The sequence below is a fragment of the Drosophila eugracilis genome, unplaced genomic scaffold (genome assembly GCF_018153835.1).
Source record: "Drosophila eugracilis isolate 14026-0451.02 unplaced genomic scaffold, ASM1815383v1 contig_90, whole genome shotgun sequence".
Taxonomy (NCBI): Eukaryota; Metazoa; Arthropoda; class Insecta; order Diptera; family Drosophilidae; genus Drosophila; species Drosophila eugracilis.
The window spans coordinates 3185227-3196871 of NW_024573812.1; the positions used below are offsets into that span (position 1 = coordinate 3185227).

The 11645-nt window shown below is 40.7% G+C and overlaps 3 protein-coding genes across 4 annotated transcripts; 2 read left to right on the forward strand and 1 right to left on the reverse strand.

Moving 5' to 3' along the window:
• Positions 1-5983, forward strand: LOC108112919 (acidic leucine-rich nuclear phosphoprotein 32 family member A). Of its 2 annotated transcripts, XM_017223308.2 has the most exons (7): positions 1-114; positions 344-674; positions 3231-3607; positions 3669-3751; positions 3946-4254; positions 4542-4790; positions 4857-5983. In XM_017223308.2, exons 2-7 carry the CDS (start codon positions 627-629, stop codon positions 4898-4900), a joined length of 1110 nt encoding a protein of 369 aa, XP_017078797.1. In that variant the 5' UTR covers positions 1-114; positions 344-626; the 3' UTR covers positions 4901-5983. The 2 variants fall into 2 exon arrangements, with proteins under 2 accessions (XP_017078797.1, XP_017078796.1); XM_017223307.2 differs by lacking the exon at positions 3946-4254 and having other exon boundaries at positions 3-114.
• Positions 5984-6281: 298 nt separating this feature from the next.
• LOC108112918 (protein three rows) lies at positions 6282-10838 on the forward strand. Its single transcript, XM_017223305.2, has 3 exons — positions 6282-6792; positions 6845-7834; positions 7904-10838. Exons 1-3 carry the CDS (start codon positions 6493-6495, stop codon positions 10745-10747), a joined length of 4134 nt encoding a protein of 1377 aa, XP_017078794.1. The 5' UTR covers positions 6282-6492; the 3' UTR covers positions 10748-10838.
• Positions 10779-11554, reverse strand: LOC108112920 (MORN repeat-containing protein 3). The gene is made up of 2 exons (XM_017223309.1): positions 11057-11554; positions 10779-11002 (listed from the first exon to the last, which is right to left on the reverse strand). Exons 1-2 carry the CDS (start codon positions 11463-11465, stop codon positions 10842-10844), a joined length of 570 nt encoding a protein of 189 aa, XP_017078798.1. The 5' UTR covers positions 11466-11554; the 3' UTR covers positions 10779-10841.
• Between the last annotated feature and the right edge of the window lie 91 nt (positions 11555-11645).

An 11645-nucleotide genomic window follows, 5' to 3' on the forward strand; every position in this document is an offset into this window, starting at 1 on the left:
AATATCTATGGTATCGAACAAACATCGATTTTTGTTCCAGCTCTAGCGTTTTGCTTTGGTTGAAAATACAATTAAAAATTGATTCCGAAGTATTTAAATATTCTGCATCGCCAGGTGAGTGCGTGTTAGCAGCATTGTCATCTCCTTCGGCCGGAAAAGTGTTAAATATCGAATAAACCATCGTAATCATGGTTAAAAGTCGGTTTGAAAAGGCGCGTCATGTGCTGGAATCGAAGGAAATGCGTTACAATGCAATCGCATCTAGCCGTTGCTGTTGTGTTTTCAAATAATTACCAGTAACTAACTAATTTTCAAACCTCCCAACCACCCCCTGTTATTTTAGCCATAAAAATCTGCGAAAAGCGAGCGGTGGCGGCATCGAAAATACCGAAAGAAGCACAAAAAGAAGAAAAATTTGCAAAGCTGCGTCTGTGTAAGTGAGCGTGTGCGAGCGCGCGAGTGTGTGAGTGCGAGTCTTTTTTGCCTTTGGTGCGTGCGCTGTTTTTCGTAGGGAGCCCACCAACAAAAAAGGAAAAGAAAACACACAAAAACACAAGAAATCGGCAAAGGAAAAAGGAATCCAAAGCGACCATCCAAAAAACACAAAACAAACAAGTGCCGCTGCAATGGAGAAAAGAATAGAACTGGAGCGACGCGCACGCAAAGTAAATCAGGTATGTAAAAAAAAAACGCGCCACAAACTTAAATTAAACCCTAAATTAGAAGCCATGTTTGTGTGTCAGTACATCATCCATGTAAATCTAGTTTCAATTTGGATTTAGACGCCATATAAAAAGAAGAAGCGGCATCAACAAGGAAAGAAGGAAAAAAAGAAAAGAAAAAGAAATTGATCGCCATAAGCAAATTCTACACACATGCCTTTGTATAGGTGTGTGTATGTATGTGACGCCAGTGTTGCCATGTGCGCGCATTTTTGCGCCTTGCCTGCTGTTTGCTCCTTCGAAATGCAATTTTCTCGACCCCCTAACTCATATAACATATTTCATTAAAACATTATTTTGCGCATGGGGTTGCACCATGTTCAGTGATCTTTTGAAATCAGAGAGCAACAACACCTGAATTTTTATTATCTCCACAGCTGGCAATGCTGCCTGGCTTTTTGTTCTTGTTCTTGCCGTTGCGCTGAGTTGTTGTTGCTGTTATTGCCGGCCTTCAATTGTGACAAACACGGCAACATGTGTTTGTGTGTGCGTGTGTGTTTGCTGCATGTTGTAATTTCAGGTTATTTGATACCAAAATGTATCTATAACAACATTATAGCGCGCGCATCATCCGCACAAACACACGCGTTCGACGCACAAAAGATACACATGCATACGTAAGACGACTTATGCACAAAATAATCGACACATAGCATATACATATATTGACTGCGCAGTCATAATACTTTTATGCTACCTCTCACCCCCTTCCTCACTCTAACGTGTGTTTACCTGCACGCCATCTCTAGCCATCCCGCTCCCGCCCACTAAAGTGCAAAAGAAATGCAGGCGAAAAGACAAAGCCGCTGATTAATAAACATGCGCTCTAGATGGCCAGCCTACTCAATCTCAATCGGCGGTCACCCAGCCACCCAACCAACCAAGCAACCACCCACCCACAATGCACCACACAACACAAGCAAGGCAGCAGCAAAAAAATAGCAACGCATACACACTCATTCGCGCCTAAGTCAAAGCCAAAAGCTGTGTGCATTCATTCTCACTCATTTGCTCAGATACAGTGCTTATTCTCTACCGCGAATTAAGGCTTATACAATTTGTCACTTTGATTTCTCACTTTTCTAGAGTGACATTCCGAAATTTCAATTTCCAAGTTTCTTATCTACTTCTTTAAAATTCCATTAGTTAAATATAGGACCCTAGAGAGCCTACCCCATTATTTCTTTTCTTATCAAAACTGAAAATCCCCCGAGTAAAATCAAAGAATTATTTTAAGCTTCACAAGATAAATTACAATTTCTAATTTTGTTTCGTTAACATGCTCTCCAAACACAGAAAAGGAATCTGAAACTGAATAAATATGCTTGATAATTAAGAAATGGAAATGGGATATTTTATATTGTTTACAAACTCTGTCATTTTCATCAGTTAAAGCATAGAAATTCACTATACATTTTGCACTCAAAGGTTTTTAGTACTTCATGACAGGTATGCTGTCAGAATTAAGAACTGATTTTTAGCCTTGAACATAAGTTACATTGAAAATGTACATACACAAGTAATCATATTTAAAGATGTTCAAAATCTCGTTTTCTAATTTATAGTTAAATTTATAAAGTGTCCCCTGTAGCCACATAACTGTTCTTCGGCTAGACAGAGACAGACAGACGTACTCTGAAGGCACCCATTTTGTTTCTTATTGTTATTGTTGTGGCGACGTGACATATTGATAATTGGGTAATCTGAATTGAACTTGCACAGCCTCCAAAAGGCGAATATGTACATTTATTCAATCGTAAATTATCGGAATACAAAACAACCTCCTCCTCCCTTTTCCGCCGCCACCCACTTTTCCCAGACAGGCGCAACAACTAAACTACGTCACGGTCAAACATGTTGTTGTTGCGACAGCCGGCTTGTTCTACTCTCCTCCTGCCATCTACCTCCCACCCTCTTTTCAATTCCGTTTTGTCCGACTTCTCTTTGCGCATTCTTCTTTGTGCGAATGCACACGCACATATGCACAATCTGGCACATACACATACACACACATATTTTAGGGTTACATAAACGCGAATTGGCACTTTTTCTCATCGTCGCCTGCATTAAAAAATTGTGCAATTTGGCGATTGAGCAGCAGCAAATGTTTACCAAGTCGTTTGTCGTTGCGCCAATTAGGTTATTTCCCATGTAATGTCGATTTTCATTTCAACAAAAAAATTCTCAGCGTTTGATCGATTTTTGCGTATGTATTGTTCTCCATTTTTTTTTCTGCTCGCTTTGCGTCAAAATTTTTTACCAATGTGACCAAACTGGAGGGTTTAAAAAAATCCAAAATGGTTTACAAAAATACTAATAAACTTATTTGTTTAGCTAGACGAGAAATACTATCGATAAAGATATTTTAAAATTCAATAAAATAATATATTGAAATTAATATTAATAACCATAGCTTATTTAAGTATTAAAAAAATTATTTTTGGCAATCAAAACTAGAACTTAGAAAGTTTATACATTATATAACCACTTAACTCTTGTTTAATGCAGATCACAGAACTTAATCTGGACAATTGTCGGAGTACAAGCATCGTTGGCCTTACAGACGAATACACCGCCTTGGAATCGCTAAGCTTGATCAATGTGGGCCTCACCACACTTAAAGGTTTCCCCAAACTGCCCAACTTGAAGAAGCTGGAACTTTCCGATAATCGGATTTCGAGCGGCCTCAACTATCTGACCACCAGCCCCAAACTGCAATATCTGAACTTGTCCGGTAACAAGATAAAGGATCTGGAAACCCTAAAGCCCCTGGAGGAATTTAAAAACCTGGCTGTGCTGGATCTGTTTAATAACGATGCCACTCAGGTGGACAATTATCGCGAGAAGATCTTTAAAATGCTACCATCGTTAAGCTACCTGGATGGGTATGTTTTGGTTACTTATTTTAAAAAATAGTTGAGTTCATGAAATTATGTTTAATTTTAGTTTTGATTTAAACGATGAGGAGGCGCAATCTGACGACGATGATGATGACGAGGTCAACGGCAACGATTCCGACGAAGAAGGAGGTATGTATTTTAATAACTTTCATAAAACTCCGCAATTGACAGAATTCTTACATAACTAAGATTTATCAGCATTCACCAAAGATTTAAAAACTCATTGTCTGTCTGGTTATTTATTTCATTACTTTTTGGGGTTTGTGGTTTCTTGCGATCACCAAAAACATAAATTTTGAAAACTAGCTTCTGTCGCCTTTCAGATAAGCGAAATGCATTCTGTTTGAATGGTTTAGAAATTGATTTAGACGAACTCGAAGAGTTGGAACAGCGAGTCAAGGCGAAAAAGAGTTTGCAGGACAAACCGCCTCCAAAATCGGAGGATCCAGAAGTAGACGAGTTAGATGAGTACCTGAAAGAGTTGCAGCTTAGAGAATCCACAGTTGCTGCAACCAATGAACAATCTGTAATAAAGGCGAGCCAACAGCCCCCTAGCAGCAACCTCAACTTAAATTTCGCTATCCTGCTGTATTGGGTTTTAGCCATTTTAAACCTGGCCAATGCCACATATTGTAAGCATGGCGTTTCTTAACGCTTTTCTGTCGAACTTCTCTAACTCGGAAATGCTTCGTCGAATTCGTACTACTTACAACGTTTTTATATTTTTAAATGACAATTAGCTTTATGCATGTAAAATAAATAATAATAATCGTAAATTTTATTATGTATGAAAGTTCGAAATTTAGGGCAAAAGTATACAAATTAATTGACAACCATCCGTTTTAAATCTAAACTGTCGGATTGGGGAAGTTCGAGCTATACAAGGAAGTTTAATATAAATTTTACTTTTACTTTTCAGTTTCCGGGGACGACGATGACGAGGAGGGCGACAGCGATGATAGCGACGAGGAGGACAATGGCGAAGTGTCTTTGTCACAGGTGTACAATGACGATTTGGAAGAGGATAACTCTGACTGGGAAGGCGATGGCGACGGTGGCGAAGACGACGAGGATGAGGATTCCGATATTGATGATGCCGATGGTGATGCTAATGAATCAGCTGCATCAGTAAATGCCAAGGAAGACAAGGATGGCGAAAAGGCAGAAGGTGCGTTCAACTATATTCATTTATTTAATTTCAATAATATTGATTAAATTGTTATCTTTTTTTCAGACGAATCGCAAGTCCGGGGCAAGAAAAGAAAGCATGATGGTTAAATCCTCGATCTTTCGCTGTATCGTCTTAGTACGTTATAAATTAAAATACACACCCACACATACACACAAAACAAATACACAGCCACACACATCATATTTTGATAGAAAAAGATGATTAACTTTTTAGGAAGCCCACAATTTGTTTCTCTAAAATGTAAGCTAAAGAAAATGAAAAATGACAAAAAAAAAAAAAAAAAAAAAACACAAACGGCCCAAAACAAGAAACACAGAACACATAAGGAGGAGCAAAATGAACGTAATAATCAAACAAAGCAAAATAAAAGAAAATATAATTTTAAGCGAGAAAAACCAAGGGGAATACAAGAGAAACCAAGCAAAAAACCAATAAAACGCATGACTATAGCCTCATCCGAACCCAAGTTCAAGTTCCAATTTTAACACCTTCGTCAGTTGGATTTTTAATATGAAATCCGCTTCACATTGTAAAATTTCTTAGCCCTAAATATAAAAACAACCTGTACAATTTTTAACCTCCTAACGTCTTGCTCTTAAATTTCAACCACTAATTGGATAGCAAAAAAACAAATCACAGCTTTCCGACAGAGTTAAATATTTTATTTGTACAACTGCGGCTTTGTCAACGTTTCGCGTGAAAACGATCACACAATTACTGCTAAGAACTTTTAACTAACTTAAGTCATTCCTTCTTTGAATACGCATAAGTTAAGCAAAATCCAATTTCACGATCACTTTCTACGCAAGGTGATTTACCCACATTTTCATTGTTACCCACCTCCCCCCGACATATATACACTTTATCCACGTCTCCCTAGGCGTAAAGCACTCGACATTGAGCATCCCAAATTGTTTTCCTTTATGTACTTTTAAGTAAACTTCTTACCATATACCGAAATGTTTCCACTTATTCAACGGCAGTAGAATGTTTTCATTGAATGTGGCGAGTACATCGAGCACACAAACAATTTTAGAAAAGATTTTTCTTTAAATAAACAATTATAAAACCAATTATTATTAAAACAGGAACCCGAATATTTAATGAGATGAGAAGTGTCTGTACCAGCCCATTGAAACTGAAATACATAAAACTAAATCATTTTAAAATTGTGTTTTTGGGGGGCATACTGATGGCGATTATATGCACAAAATTATTTTATGAAAGATATAAGCGTTTCTGAAGAATATTTAAGATATAAATCAAAATACACACTCTTTAACAGTTGAGAAGTTCATAATTTTCTTTTAAGTTTTTAGATTTTGTTATAATTAACCTATAGTCAACAATTTGAATCACTGGTATTTTTAAAAATCCGTTTTGTATTTTTTAACGGTTACAAGTGCTGATAAAACATCGATATGTGCATTAACTGATTATAAATTTGATTTATATGGAACATAATATTTAGTGATATTAATGGAAAATAACATTTTTGGACCCAACGGTTCTGATTGTCTATTGAATTTTGGCAGAAAATATCGAATCGTTCTATCGTTTACGGGTTATCAAGCTGGAGCACCTACGGTCACACTGGATCTCAAATTCTGGCGCAAAGCAAACCAAAAACGAAGCGTCGCAGTTAAACTAGTTAAATGTGTCAATTCCTTGTGACAAAATGTCTAGTGATATAGCTAATCAATTGAAGGGAAGCCGATCCGATGTGGAAAAAGTCTGCAAAACGGTAGAGGCTAAATTCCGATTGCTGACAGAAGAATCTCTTCCCTTGAGATACGAAGTCAATGTTTTGCGCCATATTTGCATCGCTTTGAAGGATAACATTTACCAGAATGCGGATCTTTACTGCGATATAGTGGGAACAATGCTGCCACGTGTGGTTCCCTACATGGAGAAGCCTAGTTTATGGGAGGCGCATTTGACCAGTCTGCGGTATATACATCATTGTTTGTGTCAGGAGGTAAGATAACTTATTAAAATTTGAATATTCTTATCAACCATTCTATTTTTAGCGATCTATTGAAGCCTGCCAGAAACTATACAACCTTATTCGAGCTCAACCCTGCCTCTTACAACAGGATACGGACCATAAAGCGTATCTGGACATCCATTTGACCCACTTTAATGGCATACACTTGCAGCTGCAGAGGCAAAAACTTCCTTTGGAGGCAACAAGACACCTGGGTTATGCACTGGAATGCCTGGGAGAACTTTTCGATATTATGAGGCAAAGGGAAATGACCCAAAGTGGACCACTTTTGGCTCAGCTAAATGAAAGTTTGTTTGGCAAAAGAAGCAGAACATTTTTTAAGACCCTAAGCTTTCTGCCCTCTGAGAGTTTATCCAAGATGTTTATTCCTCTTCTAAAACTCCTGGCCAGCAGCTCTGTAGCGGAACTACCCACCCTATTTTCTGAGTACCTTAGTTTTACCTTGGCCCTCGTGCAAATCGACATTCTAAGTCCCCAATCCAACCAGCAACTATCGTTGCAGCTGTTACGCATGTGCAAGGAACTTTTCCGCCAGGAAAGCAATCTAAACTATTCCCTGCAGCTGTTCTACTATTATATCAAGTTAATCTATGTTCGGGGACCCTCATCCGATTTCAAACGAGCCTATATTGACCTTTCCCAGAAGTTTCAAAACTTTTTTGAACATAAAACTGTCTCTTATGTCAAGGAACAATGGGTTACGGATCTACTGGTGGCCTTTCAATTGCTGCAAGTGCTAATCCAACAGAACAGCAGTAAGTCCCAGAACCCTTTTCAGTTTTTCTGGCAGAATTTTGAAGGGGATGGTAGTCCAGAGATCTATACAGCACACTTTCAGTTGCTACACATCTGTGGTGGTTTGGCAGTAAATGTTACGAGGAGTCCACTGGGCTGCAGTTGCACAAATGAGGCCTGCAAGAGTGTGAGGCGGCATTGCATTATGGCTTATGGACTGTGCGCATTAGATGCGTATATTAACTGGCAACCGACGCAGGAGCAGAAAACAGATAGGGTGAGTAATCTAATGGTGATTCGGCTGAATTGCCGCTGTCAACATATTTATAATTCTTTCTTCTTCCAGAGCCCCCACAAACCTTTGCTAGGAATAGTTAAATACACAATGGATGTTGCCAAGACCATGAAGTGCCTAGGTCCCACCAGCGTGGAGCTTATCAAGCTAGTTCGTCAGCTCATTTATGTAGCTGATCAGGTGTCCTGTCCGGAGCAGATGTCCGTTCTACTGCCACTTCTAGAGCAACTACAAAAGCTACGACCTTTGATTGCCGATCAGGAAATGAGTGGTTTTCTCCGTCGTCTCTTCAAGGCCAGCAGCCATTGCAAGGATCTTAGTATTGCAAGTCGCTTGCAAGCTAGCTTTTTGGCCTCGCTTACGAATCCCGTTCGATTGAGATCTCAAATTTGTTTGTATTACCACAATCAGGGAAAAGAAGGAAAGGAGATCACCAAGTGTGTCTACGAATGGCACGAGTCTAGTCCACTGCCTTCTCCTCTTACACCTGCTCAGAAAAAGCAGCTTTATGATACGGATTTCTTTGCTGTGCTGCACTATTTAAGGAACCCATCTCCGGCTCATATGCAATCACTAATCCGGTGCCGGAAGAATGATTATCATCTGGTTCTCTTGGCCCGGGAAATGCGAAATGATGCTTCCATTCTGAATGAGTGCAAAGAAATGCGATCAAAGTTAAAGCAAAAGGGTTCTCTCAGCCGAATGGAGCATCTATGTTTGGGTCACGCAAATGTTGGATTGCTATTAGAAGCACTGGAGGCTCAAAAAACGAAGGTTTCAACCAAAGAGATAAACGAGAATTTGTTTGAAGAGTTGCTCCTCAGACAAAATTTGTCACAGATAAATATAAAACGAGAGCAGCGCTTGGTCCAGTTAGCTAGTGAATCAATATCTGTTTTTAACTACTTCTTTAGCCAAGCAGATCAAGAACCATTGGGCATTGAGGAAACTTATATCGATTGGGAGGCTTTGATTGACGATGCCGTTTCTTCTGCCCTGGGTCTTTCAAGTATGGGGTATCAGTCAGAAGCGGACGATGCCTGGCTGCTGCTCCTGAGAATAGGACGCTGGCTGGAAGATCGATTCACATATCTTCGAGCTCTGAACCATTTTCTGTCCCAGAATCAAGTTAATTCTAGTCTGAAACTAAAATTATCTGATGAAGTAGAATGGGCGGAGGAATGGCTGGATGATTTGTGGCCACAACTGCAAAATGGAAGATTCTACAAGCGACAGCACACAGTCGTAATGCTGAGTTTTTGTCATCTAGCCAGTTACTATGCCAGAATGGATTGTCTGAGTCACGCCCAGTTGCTTCTTCTGCAAGTGGAACAGCTTCGAGAAGAGTTTCCTGAAAGACTGGGAAAAAGTGACATTGTGTTGATTACCCTGCAAGCAGTTCGTTTTCGACTCAGTTATCAGCAAGGCAAGCCAAAGACTAGCAAGATGCTGACGCCCCTGCGACGATTGGACACTCTTCTGGAAAACGTACGGAATTTCTGCAATCTGTCGAGTTTAGATAGTGGCTCACTGCAGTTGCTTCTTTCGACTCTTGTCAGGGAAAGCACCGAATGCTCTTCAAACAGATTAAGTGAACGACTGGCCTTCTCCAACATTGTACTCCATTTGGTCCTCCAATCTGGTTTGGCCTTAAGATCCATAGAGGTATTTCTCGCCTGGTTGTGGACAAATCTGCAAATGGAGAATTTTGCCAAGGCGCAGTCAAAGTTGCGACTCATTGAGCACTGTTTGGATATAAAACAACTTACCCCTAAAGAATCTCACCCAGAGAAGGAAGCGATAAAAGATCCAACTATTATTGACCTAACCAGCAACATGCACCTTCTTCAGTTGGTGGAGCCAATCAGAAAGCAGCAGCAATTGAATACGCCCTCACTTAAGCTGCTCAACATGCAACAAAATACTCCAAACCCTCAACTTAACTTGGATCGCTACTTTACCCTAGATATGGCGCCTTCTATCGTTCGGGAGAACACTCAGCTTCAGTGCGTCTACTTTATAATGGGCTGCCTTCATGCTCGTCTACATTTTCTTCAGAGGAATAGCGATCAGTTGGATGAGTTCTATGAAAGAGCAAATAATTGGATTGAGGAAAAATCGCAGATGAGCGCCGCTTTAGGTTCAATGTTGCAGGTGCAGCAACTATATCATCTTAACTATCTGCGCTTCAGGCGAAAGCATGATGAGGCTATATCAACGGCTCAATTGGGTCTTAAGATGCGACTGCAAGCGGTTGATATTAACTTTGGGTACAACTTTATGGCACAGTTAAAGACCGCTAAAATAGAGCTAAAGCCCTTGATTCAGGAGAAATCAAAGTCGAAGACATTACGTCGTGCCTTGATTTTCAATCTTTCACCTGAAGATAAACACCGAACGCAATCGGCTTCAGCAATCAAGGATAGAGCCTCTAAAGCTAAACAGTCGGCTAAAAAGGCACCTAGATTCCGGATTTACGAGGAGCTAGCACTACGACCACCAAGTGCTGCCAGTAATAGTAGCGGAGGAAGTGGCTCGGAGAACACTCCACCCTCCAATAACGTGGATCTTAATGCCTGCCAACCGATCGAGATAAGCGACGATGAGGATTTACTGTCTCTACCACAGAAAAAGTCCCAGGCAAAGAGTAGAGATAAAACTAAGTCAAAAACCGCGGCGACGGCCAGTGAAGTCATAACATTGGATAATAGCCTGGAAATGGTATCTACGCCATCAGTGGCTTTGAGTTCAAGGAGTACAAGAGCTAAGACGCGCCAACCTTTGGAGACACCAAAGACTGCTCCTCTTTCAACCAGACGACCAAGGCGGCAGGTGACAGAACCTCCGGTTCCGGATACGGAGTCCATTAGCACTCGAACACGACACAGGCACTGATTTGGGATTAATATCCTTAGTTTTGGTTATTAAATTAATATTTAAGAACACATTTTTCTATTCAAATATATTGTTACAAGGCTGAGGAGTACAATCATTGAGTTTTTCCTGGTAGCAGTGGCATTAATGACGTTTTGCAGATATCTTGACTCCAAAAGCCTCGCTGAATCCGCTGGCCATCGTTGCCGTGGTAAAAAACACCACCTCCTGACTTGCAGCCTCTTTCAAATTGGCCTACATAGCGATTCCCATTGGCTATTTATTAGAATATTAAGTTAAAATTCAGTGGAAAATCAGTACTCTACTCACCCGTAAAAAGTACACCCCTTCCGTGCATTTGGTCCAGGAGCCACTCCCCGACATAAATACCTCCATCCGCCTGCCATAGAATGCCTTGACCACTTCTCTGGTTCCCTAACCACTGACCATAGTACACAGATCCATCGGGATAGAACTGTTTTCCCTCACCATTACGCTTATTCTGCCGCCACTGGCCCACGTAGATGCGTTGAATGCTGCCATTGGGCTCCTTGCGACGCAGAGTTCCATAGCCGTGTCGCTGGCCCATCTGCCACTGACCCTCGTAGACTAAACCGCTGCTAGCTTGTTTTACTCCATAACCATGAGGCTGCATGCCGAACCATTTTCCCTGGTATCTGCCACCGGGATACCTTTGGCAGCGAACTCCAGAACTATATCCGCTAGATGGGCACGACATGTCTTCGATGACTGAAACCAGGATAAGCTCTGTCACATGCGGCTGGTGCCATGTGGTGACTTAGAAGGGCTTAGCCCGGGCTGGGGCCCAGTGTGCGTGCGGTGTCACTTTTCTAATCAACCCCCAGCAGCATGTCTTGCCACCATTTGACTTCCTCCAGCTAGTGGCACGCAAACTTAA